At 36.9% G+C, this 15,141-nt stretch overlaps 1 protein-coding gene across 1 annotated transcript in view; it reads left to right on the top strand.

The window, feature by feature from the left end:
- The window catches only part of KANK2 (KN motif and ankyrin repeat domains 2), a 1,503,136-nt gene that overhangs the window by 1,443,997 nt on the left and 43,998 nt on the right, over window positions 1-15,141 (top strand). The window contains exon 10 of the mRNA XM_044082338.1: window positions 7,466-7,608. Coding sequence (XP_043938273.1) covers window positions 7,466-7,608 — 143 coding nt within the window. The remainder of the gene's footprint in view (window positions 1-7,465; window positions 7,609-15,141) is intronic.

The raw sequence follows: 15,141 nt of genomic DNA, 5'->3' as shown, positions 1-15,141 counted from the left end.
CCTCATTAGCTGCCATTTGCTATAGCTTGAAGGAAAAAAAAAATAAAAGCAGTTGAAGTTTCTTGTTTGTTGCAACCTTTAATTGGCAGATAACATTCTGTATTCAATTTTCATAAGTATGATTTATCAGTCCTTCTACATGTTCCCATAGTGGAACATGTCAATGCAGGTGTACTGGGCATAGACTCATTTGTAATTTTAAGTCAGATGATGGCCAAAGTATTTAACATAAGCACTGTCATCACATGCTTCCATATGTAAGCATGCCAGGACAGCATGTGACTTGCCATTTAACACTGAAGAAGGATAACAACTGAGTAGGCATGTCATAGTTTGCTCTGTCATCACATGCTTCCATATGCAAGCATGTCAGGACATCATGTGACTTGCCATTTAACACTGAAGAAGGCATGTCATAGTTTCTCAAACACATACAGGAAACAACAGCTTACAGCCATGCAGACTCAATAAGTAAAGTACGGCAGACATTCTCTTCAAAGAAAGAGATGTCACAGAAAGTTACATCACAGATGTCAGAACGTTTTCAGTTACTTTTATGTACTATGAAGGAGCAACCAATAAATCCAAAAGTTAGGGCACTGAGGACAACAGACACACGCAGGTAAAATGTACCAATAACTTTATTAAAAAAATGGCCACATTAACGAATCATGGCATTTTCATCCCTTCAGACCAGGGCTTCATCAGACAATGCAGAACACACGCACCCCACATCATCTTATATGCCCTGAAGACCACTTAAATAAATTGTTTAATTATGCAGTTAAGCTACCTTAATTGCTTAAAAATGTATATTAGCTGTTCAAGCTGGAGAGACCATACTCGACAATAAAAATAGAAATATATAAATCCAAAACCTGCTTAAAAAGCATAAATATATTCCTGTTGTTAAAAACGGGTCCCCTTCAGATGATTGAAGTTTTACAACTTCAAATTTCATATGACTGAGACCATATGATTGAACTTTTAAAACTTTGAATGTTCTGAATGGAGATCTCCATATAGCTCGGAACGTGAAATTTTCCCTTTACCTCGCTGTAGTGCGATCTTGGAGTTGGTATAATTAAATAGCATGAGATGTGGGAGGGTGCAGGAAGGTTTGCCCCCCCTGCATAAACATCCAGGAAAATGTTTTTGTTTTGTTTTTCTTTTTCTTTCAGGTGTTTGAAGCTTTGAAACTTCGATCATATGGTCTCGGCCATATGAAATTCAAATTTTTAAAACTTCGATCATCTAAAGTAGACCCATTAAAAACATAACTAAACAGATGAAGTAAATGAATAATGATCAATAAAAATCCCTCATATTATCACTTAATTTTTTTTCAACATTGAGTTTGAATAGTATATATATATATATATATATATATATATATATATATGGGTCTACTTCATAAGATCGACAGACCATTTGATCGACATTCATTTGGTCGACAGCTCATTTGATCGACAACCAGTATTCAAGGCAAAAACTTGGGATTTGCCCCCTCCCCAATGTAGTGTGACCCTGGAGTTGGTATATATAGTTAGGGGGGTGAGGGGCACAGCCCCCCACCTATTTTCTTTAAAATGTGTAGTTTTGTTGTATTTTCATGTTTTAAATGGAAATAGGTGGGGGGCTTTGCCCTCCACACCCCCACTAACTATATATACCAACTCCAGGGTCGCACAACATTGGGGAGGGAGGCAAATCCCTGTTAAGTGCTTTGAATACTGGTTGTCGATCAAATGAGCTGTCGACCAAATGAATGCCGATCAAATGGTCTGTCGATCTTATGAAGTAGACCCATATTTACATATATATATATATATATATATATATATATATATATATATATATATATGTGTGGGTGTGTGTGTGTATATATGTGTGTATATATATATATATATATATATATATATATATATATATATATATATATATATATATATATTGATTAGGTTCATAGGTTCATAGGTTCATAGGTTTATACTAGGCTAACTGCCCTAGGGCATTTATAAGCCTAGCCCAAAGTTATGTGGCTTACGCCGCCCCTTATGTTAGAAATACTGTGCCCATTAGTTTGTTGTGCCTCTGTCCAGTAGTGACACAGAGATGATTCCCGGGGTAAACCTACCTGATGTGTATATATATATATATATATATATATATATATATATATATATATATATATATATATATATATTTTTTGTACTAAGATGCCATCTAGTGGTGCTGGGTCCCACACTAAAATACAAATATTCCTAGTAAAAAGAACAGCCATAAAGCTTTGTAAAAAACTTTTTGTATAAAAATATATGCAATTGAAGCCAAAAAAGTAGATCCTTGTAAAATGTATGTAACAAACAGATATAAAACATTAAAACATGCCACCAACATATATTAAAAAAATTCTTATAAAATGTCATATTCAAATCCTATAAAACATAAAACAATGTTCAGGGTCTGGGGCTATTTCTTAAAGTCTCGATGCCGTTAATTTTAAAATGGGTGTCAAGGAAATGTGCTGATATGACCCCAGGGCTCTATTCGCTTCCAAAATCAAGTGGCAATAAACATCTGTGTACTCTATTCTAGTTTCCCATGGCCCACCTCTTGGATCTTGGGCTATTTCTTCAATCACAAAGAAGCTAAAGCTAGCCGTGTGACATTTCAGGGTTTATATAACGCATTCCACTTATCCTTCATCTGTAGATCATATAAATGTTCATATATTCTTTTTTTAAGTTTGCGTACAGTTTTCCCTACGTAGAATGTGTCGCAACTCTTGCATTCCACTAAATAAAACACCTCCATACCATACCTCTCAACCTGGAAACATCAGAAATCCGGACAAAGGCCCATGAAAAATGCATACAGATCTGTACAATGATTAACATAAACGTTGTATACATAATAATGTAACCCCGCCCACTCCAATGGAATTGTGGGTACCAACTTTCAAATGCAAACTGAAGAACAGACAACCAAAATGTGCCCCCAGAGTCCCTCTGCAGCCATTCCAATGTCCTGTTACCTGGCTAATTTGCCCCATTTACCATAAACACTAATGTGCATACTGCTTTACTTCTACAATGATTATTTGGATTTTATTTTACATTTTATAGCACAATGCACAATCACTAATAGACATCTGCTAAACAAAGCAATACTGTCTCACAATGAAAATAGACTTAGCATTAAAACTTCTCTGGCCTTGAAACTCACATTCGTTGAAACAGCATTGAAACCCACACCACATCCAAAGAAACTGCATCTGGCCTGTGGTGGATAAAGATTACATTTGGGCTGTTTTCAAATCATAGGCCCCTTCCAGATGAAACAAGAAACATACAGGTGTTCTTTGATACACCTTCCTGACTTTAGCAAATTATATTCCTTGTATAATACAGCACACTTGTTAGACTTAGAGCGCATTTTAAATTTATTGTTTGAACATTTTTCCAGTAAGCAGTGAAACAGAATGCATGAACCAATAATGACAAAACTGTCCAATTCAGAATATTTCCATCATAAAAGTCTACTTCTACACACACACACACACACAAACAGATATATATATATATATATATATATATATATATATATATATATATATATATATATATATATATATATATATATATATATATATATATATATATCTTTGTTTAGTAAAACCGATAAGGAAATAGAAGAATTATTAAAACATGCATCTATAACTTCTAATAGACACTTGAAAAAAAATATGAAGGAATTAAAAACTACAGCCCACAGTGATGCCTTGAGCTTTTGTTCTTTTTATTTAGTATCAGAACTTCTTAAAAATGGATCAGATGTCAAGGGACTGATGTATAACACAAGTGCCAGGGATCATGAATAATAACACAATGCATCTATGAGCCAATAATAAACAACAACACAATAGTAAATAATACATATGCATGAATGATGAAATACAATAGAACGTCACACAAATAACCTGTACAGTATTGATAAGGAAAAAACTTTGTAAACTAAGTTGCCTAAGTTTTAGCATACATTCCTGTGTGAGACATAGTAAATAAAAAGCATTATTGAATAAAAATAATTCAAAACTAAAACCTGCAGGGTTATTGAAACCATTTTAAGGCACATTTAAGATTCAGGGACTCATTTAACCCTGGGAAAAATTCAGCTTTCAATCTCAGCTGCCACTTTAATTCCTGAACCTGTAATTTGCAGTCAGCGTCTCCAAAGAAAATCTTAATATGTTCCAGCACAAAGAACCTAAAAGACCTAAAATTATTGCATACTGTACTATGCTTACCGAGAGCACTGACAAGGTCCTTTCTTCCTAATAGCCCCATAATGTTCCTTTATTCTGTCGCTCAATCTGCGGACAGTTTTCCCCACATAAAAACATGAACAGGTGGAACATACTGCACAATAAACTATCATGCTCGAATTGCAGTCACAGTAATTAGTAAAGGAAACTTTAATGTTGCAGTGTGGAAAAGATAGATTCCCAGTCAAAGATGTACTGACAACACACACATTTACCACACTTATACATTTCTTTAGGTTGGGAAACAATTACTGGGGCTAAACTGAACTGATTGTCTTTATTTTCAAAAAATGCCTTTAAAGACTTGGTTCTTTTGTATGAAAAAATAGGTTCTGCCAGTCCTAATGTTCAGAAGATATATATATTTATATATATATATATATATATATATATATATATATATATATACATACATAAAACTTCATGTTAATAGAATGACAGTAGTGTAAGCCGTGGGCATCTTGCACAGCTTCTCGAACTTATTTTCAGTTTAAGTTTTTTGCTTGACTTACTCTGATTTGTGTTATCAGACCAACTGAATAGCTGTAAATGCACAACAAAATAAACTAGGCAAACTGCATGTTTAAAGAATTCCAATTTTTAGTTCAAGTACTGACAGACCCTCTCCTACATTCATCCTCAAGCATCAAAACTATCATTGTAATCCACGTGCTGTTAGCTGGCCACTCTTGCTTTTCCAGTGTCTGCAGTGGAAAAATATGTGTTTTATCTTGAATGCTGGAAAATGTATTGTACTTATTTAAAAATATTTTTCTTATAATGCACCACAGAACATAATAATTCTGATTTTCTGTTCCTGAATTTGGGTTAATGATATTTTTTGCTCTTTCCACTGAGGCACAAATGCCCTTGTACAAGACATTTTCTCACTTCTGTTGTATTTGTAGCTACACCCTTGACTTGTTACACCCACCCCATTTAAAAGTACAACACAGTACAGTATCAGCAATGTATTTACATACTATGAGAGTAGAACCCACAGCCTTCTGCATCAAAAGCAAGTCTTTAACCTGTTATGCTATTAACAATGCAAGCAGACTCAGCATAAGCAACACTAAACTTCTCTTCCCCTGAAACTCGCAGCTCCTTGTAAAATCCACTCGACACTCAACTGTATCTCTCAACTTTGCAGCACAGGAAATCTGGAAAATGTATTGGGGGGAGACAAAAGCCCAAAAACCAGGGACACATTTTAAACATTGCTTGTATAGTTTTGGAAAGCTGCTAGAATAAAATGTTGTGTTACCACCATGCATTTCACTGCCAAGTTCTGAACGCAGGACCCTATGCACTACAGTCATCACAACATACCACTATGCCAAATTAGCAGTTTCCTGAAAGACAGGAAGAATGAAACTTAAATGGCTATCATTTAGTGAATTCAGTTCTCACTTCTCAACATAGCTATAAACATCTTAGCACACAACATCTGAACAAAGCCAATAATAGGGGAATACACCCCACAAACATATTCAATGAATTCAGTTCTCACCATATCTCTCAACCTCTTAGCACAAAAAACCCGGACAAAGCCAATAATGGGGGAATACAGCAACAAAAATAGGCACAAATTTCAAATATTGATCTTATAAACTTAGAAAATTCTTAGAATAAAAGGTTTTGTGTTACCATGTATTTTCTGAAGAATATGAAGTCTGAAATTCAAATGCCTGTCATTATTTAGTGAATTCAATCCTTCACTGATTTGCCACAAAAATCCAGAAAACCACCAATTTTATGAGGAAGAGAACAAAAATATGAGGCATAAATCTGGAAAGTGGTGGTGGGTAGGGAATTTTGGCTCTTGTTTACCTGTACCCAAGGTACAGGGTTTGAGCCTGAGTACCTCTAGCCACCAGGTATATTCACCTGGGGTATTTCACACACACACACACACACACACACACACACACACACACACACACACACACACACACACACACACACACACACACACACACACACACACACACACACACACACTACCTTCAAACTTTTGTTTCTGGAAGTAAGTTCAACCATTACTGTTCCATAATGTGACTTTCAGAAATGCATGCATGTTATGCTGTTGTTGAACTCAATTCAGGCTGGGAGGCCGTTTCATGGAGCTGATGTCATCACGCATGTGATGACGTCAGCTCAAAAAAGCAGAAAAATAATTTTGAATAAAAGTGCCAGGAAAGTTGGAAATCTCAAAAAAGCTGAAAATTTTTTTTAAATAAAAGAGCCGGGAAATTCGAAAATTAAGGGGTGCCACTCAGGAATCATGGCACCCCATTATTTGGACCTGAAAACCAGTAAAAACTGAGTAATTTGGTACAGTTGGGAGGTATGCACCCATACTATTACAATTGGAATAAGTGTCAGGCTCTGTTCTTCTGTCCCTTGCCTGAATGAAAACAGATTCCCTGTTATTATATAAGGGACATTGTGCATATGCTCCACATTTATAGGTACCAACCTTCTTTTTCCTTTTTCTCCTAACAGGGTTCTGCTCCAATAATTCTATAATGCTTTTCCTTTCTTAAAAATACATTTAAGTGGATCCTTAACTATTTTATCAAAGTCCGAAAAACTAGGAAATTTCTTCCACTTGTTGCTATTCACTTCCTTAATATTATTTACATCACAATTGTAGAGTAAAGGTTCAACACCCATAAGGGGGTGAAGTATGCTGGTCATAGGCCTTGCTGAAATGTGGTGGAGAGGCAGATCTAATGGGTGGAAGCAGTTTTAATAAGTACTATTTGCCCTTGCAACCTCAGGATATGGACTGCATGAGTGTAAGGAAAATAACTGAAAGTAAATACCGAAATAGACCCTACAGTATAACATCAGCTCTTTGCTACCACTCACTTTCACTTCTGATGGTAACGGGGGGGTTGGTATAATAGTTAAGGTGCTTATGTCACAGTTACAAAGTACAGGGTTTGATTCAGACCTTTGAAAGGGAAACTGGCTATGTTTAAACTAGGCAACAAGGCATATGAACCTAGAAAGGGTCAAAACAAGGGATATTTAGGGCAAGACCGTGTTAATGTGTGAGTGAGTATGTCAGTGCAGAACGTTAATAATGTGATCATTATCTCATTAATCTTATTTCCTCCTTTTTTGCAGGTATGTGCAGTGTTGACAAACCAAACAAAGCAGGGTACACTGCCATAATGCTCACTGCACTAGCAGCTGTCCGATCGGAGAGTGATATGGACACGGTGATGCAGCTTCTCCGCCTTGGAGATGTTAATGCCAAAGCAACCCAGGTACTGCCTGTGCTCTTTCCATTAGCCAGCCTGTCTGACTTCTACATGATGACTCTTTTTCTGCAGCATATTATAGTATTGTACAGGACTACAGGCTATTAAAAGTTCAGTGTCTGTCTCTTGTACTGCTTTATCTAGAAATTTTGTACATTAGCACTTTGCATTGATTTGTATTGTAAGAATATTCACAATTTTTCCAACTTCTTCAGATCTTCCTTTGGTGACTAGTTCCACCATTACTGATGATGTTACTACAGACAGGTGTTTTGCCCACTGGGGACAGAAAGACACATCTGTCCTTGGAAGAAAATTTTTAAAATGTTGAGTATAAACATGACCCTGTGGATTCATACTAATTGCTACTCTTAATAAATGAAGGCAGTGGTGTGTCTCTGTGTGTGTGTGTGTGTGTGTGTGTGTGTGTGTGTGTGTGTGTGTGTGTGTGTGTGTGTGTGTGTGTGTGTGTGTGTGTACATGCGTGCGTGTGTGTGTGTGTGTGTGTGTGTGTGTGTGTACATATGTGTGTTCATGTGAGAGTGCTTGTGTGTGTGCATATCTCTTCAGCCAGTTTTCACCACCATTTGTAAACTTGGTCATACTGCTCTTTTTCTTGGTAACAGCGGATTCTCAACAGGGCTAAATGGGTCTGCATTGCATGATGGCTAATTTCTTGTAGTGGCTTGGTGTTACCGGTCATAATATTCCTTTCATTAGTCACAAATGCGTATATTTGATGGGAACTGGCAGTTTAACAGTTCATTATAACAGCTAACTACATGTACCTTTACCAGGTGAAGTTCTGGAAGGTTATTCAGATGGTAGAGGTTTAAAATGTCTGTTAGGTTAGACCAATTTATTCCTTGACTACTCAGATTCTTGTGCACTAATTTAATATCTGCATTTTTCCTTAGTTAAGGATAAACCGCATCTATACTTTTGGATTTTTGCTGTTATACTTTTGTCTTCCATGTAGCAGTTATATGGTGTCATCCATTTCCTTTTCAGTTTATAGCTTTCTAATCTTGTATAACCAGCCTGCTTCTGTTCACTCAGTTATGTGCTAGGCAGTAGACATAAGCAAACACTGTGCTTCGTTCCTTTATAATGATCTGCTCTTCCTAAGTGATTTGTATTTAATTTAAAGTAGGAAAGTTGTAGGAAATACTTGGAACTGTCTAATAATTTCAGCCTTAGTGCTGACATCACATGAAGTAATCCCACATCCCCATACAGTGAGACCATAAGACTGTACGTCCACAGTCTCATCACTCTCTCCCTGTCAGCAGTGGCAGGTTAGCTTTTCACCAGCAGTGTATACATGCATTCTCTGGTTAACTACTTAATCCAGTTTGGTGTTGTGGGTGAAGCTAAGCCCATGCTAACAGTCACTGGACACAAGGTAGAAACCTGTCTTTGATGGGGTGATAGCCTACTACAAAACGCACACACATGCTCAGTTTTACTGACTGCAGATAAGAATAATAGTGTAAGGTAAACCATCTTTTTAGCCCAGTGTCTGCCAAACTCCTCCATGTTCAGAGCCTGGCAAGTATTACTGCTTCCCTCCTCCATTCCCCCCCCCCTGTGTGTCCCCTATGGCATCCCCCCTTTCTCCATCAATGTTAAACTAATATCCACAGCTGCCTGCTTTCCCCACATTCTCTTACAACAGGTAAAATGTTCAACTTTGCCCCCACACCCCCTTACTTAAATATACCAACTGCGAGATAGCACTACAGTGTGGAAAAGGGCAAAGGACACCATGTTGGCCAACCAACTCTTTTCCCATGTTAAACTTCCGATATTTTGGCCCTTAGCATGGGACAGCCAAGTAGTACCCAAACCTCACCCACCCCCTTGAGACAGAACTGCTAGTCCAGGTTAGTCAAGCCTACCTTTAGGTGTCCCTCTGGCACTGCAGCACTTTATTTAATCAGCTTAACCTGCAGTAAACCTGACCTCAGACCAAGAGAAGAGACAGTTTTTATAGTTTTCCTGCCAGATTAGCAGTACTGTTTATGCTACTGCCTGTATTTTCATACAGTGTGAAAAAATTTACAGCTTTGGGAGTTGTACAAACATCATCCATAAATATGGTTCACTGGGCAGCATCTACTTCCCAGCACACAATCCTTGCAGCTTTTCTCTTTCTTTGTTGGTTATCTCACCGAAAATGTTAGGATGGACTATATATATATAGAGAGAGAAAGATGATGACACTTAAAAAGGGCAATATATCATTTGGTAGTTCTTATGGAAACCCATGAACTTATGCATGCAAACTGTGAAGACAGTAGTAACAGGGGTGGGGAACCTTTTTAATAAATTTTCACATCATTTTCTCTGCCGGATGTACATATTCTGTATGCAAGACAAGAAAGAAATACATTTATGAGTAGAATACTTGACTGTGGGACTGCTGCTGAAAGATGGGCTTTGAGCAGGGAGATCAAAGCACTAACTGGGAGGTAGGGGCACTTTTTCCACCAGCACTTTATGGTGCAAGTGCAAATGTTATGCAGAAAAAGATGGGAAAGTATGTTAGAAGGTGTATTTAACAGAATGACGTGGGAGAGATGATTCCACACACAGCTTATTCCCTTGTCTCCCATATATGGCACTGCAGGGTGAGTTTAAATAGATGGAGAAGGACCATGGAGAGCACCTAGGCAGCATTGATTGCCAATGCCAAGATATTGGGGGTAAAATAGACATCATGGAAACTGTACTCCTGTAAGGCGAGAAAGGGGATGTGATAAGTATCACATAAGCATGGGGTACAGATGTGAAATTTGATATACGATTGGTTAATTTAGGTATTCAAAAAGATTGGATTGGGAGCAGAGTGCAAGGTTCTACTGTATATATGTGGAACAAAGGTCATGATGAAGGAACTGAAAAGAGAGACAGGACAGGAGCAAGGTAGAGCTGGTGCTGTACACATCACTGGGGAGCTTAAGAAGATGTTTTCTGGTAAAGAATATGGAAGAATGAACAAGGAAAAAGACTGTACTTATGAAGACTTTTATATGTTGCAATAAAATGTGAGAGGTGCTGATATCAGGTGTTGAAAGACACAGGAACATTCTGGATGTGTTTTTAGAATGGATATGGTTGTACGGGAAGGTGAAAATCCCCATCAAAGAGAAAGATGGTAATTGTAATGCGGTTAAGATGGAGGAAGTACATATAGAAATGATGTGGCTCATTACTGCGAGGGACTTCAACACACACAGGCTGAACTGTGGGACTCTTGGAGGTAGGAGTGATGTGTCATCAGGCTGCAAACAGAGACTGTAGAAGGAACTTCGGTATAGGAGCAGAAGATGGAATCACTGGAAGGATTATGTTTGAAACTGAAGAGAGCAGTACAGGAGACAACTCAACAGTGCTTAACAAAAAAGGTAAAAACAAGGATTGGGAAATGATTCCATCATTTTAAAAAGAAAGCTGATGAGTACACCTGAGTATCCATATGAACCTATTGGACAGTATAGAACAAGCAGCAGAAGACAGGAGACGAGTGTGAAGGAAATGAGCAGAGCAGTAGCAGTGATAAGGGAGGACAGGTATATGGAAAGAAGGCTAGAGATCAGGGTGGCATGGAAGAGTACGAGAACAATGCACATCATTGGGCAGAAGAACGCTAAATGTCTGGCAGTTAACACATAGAGGATTAAGGTACTCAGATGTTAATGAGCTGCTTCCTCTAGTCAAGGGACAAGGTTTGATTCCTTCTACCTCTGTTTGTTTATTGTGTGATTCTGAGCAAGTTATTTGACCAGACAGTGCACCCAGGTTATCCCTGAAAAGGGAAACTTGTGTCCTGTGGGCTTACCTAGTTAATAAATGTAAAAACAATGTAAACTAAAAAAAGTTTAGAGATAAGTGGCATATGAAATCGATGGCGGATAAAATCCATACTATCCACTGGTTGCATCATAGTATGTTGAAGTGGCAAAACATACTGTTACTCTTAACATATGAAACATTTTGACATGAGAATGCCTTGAAAGAGGGAGAGCCATGTGCAGACATGTTGAAATGGCTGACAAACCTTGACAGAGAAGTAACACAGGTCATAGGAAAGTAACTCAGTGTTTTATTTTATTTGTCCTTTGTTAACCAGGTCAGTCTCACTAGGCTTGTAGCCTCTTTTTAGGGAAGATATAGTACTACAGGAAATTTGACCAGGGCATCAGGGAACTTCACTATTCATCATTGTTGCAAGTGGGACCCATTTTGGAGGAGAACTTCCTGTTTCTGTTCCAGGCGCAGAGACAGCCCAGAGAGGCAGATGGAGAAAAAGAAGGAGATGATGGAGTGGTGAAAGAAGTGGAAGATAAAGCAAATATTGAGACCAGAGAATATATGCAGGATTCTGAGGAAATGTTCAAAACCAGTTTAATGGAGATGAGTCAGCAAATGATGGATGTATAATTACACCCCTCCAGCCGGGAGAGTTATGGGATGATTTACTTAAAGAAATGCAGAGTGAACCGAAAAATGAAGATGTTCCCTAGGGGACATTATGGAGAAAATACAAAAGGAGGATGCAGAGACAATCTTGAAGAACAGTGGTGAGATGGAAAATAAAACATATGCAGAAAAAGTAAAAGAAGGCAAAAGTGGAGCAGCAGAAAAGAATGCAGAAGAAAATTAAAAAACAGAAGTACGTGGTAATGATTCAAAGTAAGGAAGACAAAGAAAAGGACAGGTATGAAGTGTGAGACAATTTAATAGCTCCTTTGGGTATAAATGCACATGAGGTAAGGATTCTTATTACAGAAGAGACATTTTGTGACATTATATTTGAGACCATTTATTCAATGGAAAATTTTCTTGGAGAATATAAGAAAAAGAAGGACTGTAACCCATCAAATCTTTATGTGATAAAAGCATTTAACAGGGAAACAAAAAACAAAATTCGCATACAATTTCAGAAGTAGAAAGAGAGACTTTGAAAGGACATTTGAAAACTTTATGTAAAGACATACTGGACATTGCAAACGTTTATGACAAAAGGGGTTTATGGACTGTTAGCTGTGATTATAATATTGTGTTAAAAATAGAAAGAGAAACAATTATACATATACCAAGCATGATAAATGTGGAGGGGAATAGGGGGTGTCATAAAATACTGGGGATAACCAAAAACTTTTTTTGTGTGTGGAAAAGAATGACATTTGTTAATTAACTGGACAAAAAAATAGTATCTTCTCCTTTCAGCTGCTCCTGTTAGGGGTCACCACAATGGATCATTGTCCACAGAATGAGTGGCAGTAGGGTTTTACAGTGTCAAGTTGCCAGCCTGGTGTCCAACCTTCCTCAGAATGCATACTTACTTGCACACACACTCACATATAGGGCCAATTTAGAGTGTCCAATCCACCTGCAGCATGTCTTGGGAATGTGGGAGAAAATCGAAGCACCCAGAGGAAACCCACATAAACACAGAGAGGACATGCGGAATCCACACACAAGGCACCCCAACCAAGAATCAAACTGGATTACCTCTTGCTGTAAGGCAACAATGCTAACCTCTGTAGTGCTGTGCCACCCACAAAAGAACATGGTATATTTGTGGGGGGAATGGGATATGATGCAAAAGATGTGAAACTGCACATTTATGGATGGATTGCAAAAATGAATATAAGGGTAAGTAAAAAGAAAGAAAATGAAGACAATGAACACAGAGAGGAAATTGTAGTAGAAACAGATGAAAAATTAGATGAGAAAAAAATAATAAAGAGGACATAGAAGAAGATTCTGAAATAAGTGATGAAGAGGACATAAAGGAAGTAGTAAAAGAAAAAGAATTCTATTGATAAAAGGGTAAAAGACAGAAAATGTAAAGAGATAAGTACCAAAGAAAAATGAAAGGGAATGGATGAAAAAGAATATATGCATCTAGTTACAGGGTGTTGTTGGCTTAATGGTTAAGATGTTTGACTTACAGACAAAAGGTACAGTGTTTGATTCTTATCTTTGGGAAGGAACTTGGCTAGCCTTAAAATGGCCTATCAAGAAAGCTAGCCTAGTAATTAGCTATGAACTTATGAAATCTTGAATCTAATGAAAAGGGGAAATAAAAAATGTAGTGATTTCTGTAAATGTGAATAATATTAAGAATATAGTAAGAAGTTTAAGAATTTTGGAGTAGTGTAATACATGTAATGTAGACGCAATTATTTTAGAAGAAACAAGATTTTTAACAGATGAAGAAAGATTACAGAGAAACTGTGGGGAAGAAAAATAACCTGGAATTTGGGAAATGAGAGCTGTTATTGAATAGCCGTATTTTGTAGGAATACAGTAAGGATATTAGATGTAACTTTAGCAAAAGTGGTATGATTAACCACTGTAGATTTAAAATGGAAAGAACAAGTATATAGAATTATAATATTATATGCTTAAACTAATTGTACAGAAAGGGAAAGCTTATTTCATCAGATTTTAGACTATGTAGTGATAAATGTGAATATTATAATAACAGGAGACTTTAATTGTGATTTAAGAGGCAAGTGTAGAAAGAAAGAAAATTATTAAAATGTTAGAAGTTATAATATGCAAGTTAAAACTTTGGGACAAAAATTCATGGACTTACAAAAGGGCTAGGTTTAGAACTGAAATAGATTATTTTATAGTATGAGAAGGTTAAATTATAAAAGGGGGTAGCTGAAACAGGATTTTCTGGTCATCTTGCAATATGGCTAGAGATAAGAGAAAACAAGGAATATATAAAAATAGGAAAATGAATAAAAAGGATACATGAGAAAGTGTGGAATGAAGAAGGAAGGAGATTAATAGTACAGTTATAGAAAGATTTATTTATTTTATTTATTTATTTAACATTTGTTGACCAGGAATGTCCGACTAGGTTCCACAGAGCCTGTTTTCAGCGGAGGCCCGGGGAGAAATGCTCCAGATGCATGTCTTTGGAATGTGGGAGGAAACCGGAGTACCCGGAGGAAACCCACGCGAACACAGGGAGAACATGCAAACTCCACACAGAACGCACCCCAGCCGAGAATCAAACTGGAGAACCTCTTGCTGTGAGGCGACAACATTAACCGCTGCACCACTGTGCCGCCCAGATCATATTACTATGAGAACATTTTTTAAAAAAAATATTCTGAATGGTAGATGATATTTAAAGAAAATTACAAAAGGTGTTTTTCTTACAGTGGCAATATGATGTGAGAAAAGTAGAAAAAGAAAACTATAAAAAAATATAATGATACATTTGAAGATTCAGAACATGATAGAAAGTACTTTAACAAAGAAAAAGAATTGAAAAATACAAAAATTGTTATATAGGCAAAGATATTTTTCCAAGGAAAAAGAGAAGTATCGAGGTACTTAAGCTGATTAGTAAAGGAAGATAGTAGTGTAATGAGAGAAATAATAAATGCAAAAACAGAAACCGAAAGAACTCAAGAAAAAGATTATGAATCATGTAGTACAAATATGTACAAGAAACATTTAAAGAAAAAAAAGAAGGTAATAAAAAACATGGAATGTAAAAAAGCT

Source organism: Protopterus annectens, chromosome 9.part0 (assembly GCF_019279795.1).
Source record: "Protopterus annectens isolate FY-2018-M chromosome 9.part0, PAN1.0, whole genome shotgun sequence".
Lineage (NCBI taxonomy): Eukaryota > Metazoa > Chordata > Ceratodontiformes > Protopteridae > Protopterus > Protopterus annectens.
The sequence above is the reverse complement of the archived record's forward strand: the minus strand, read 5'-3'. Positions and strand labels throughout refer to the sequence as shown.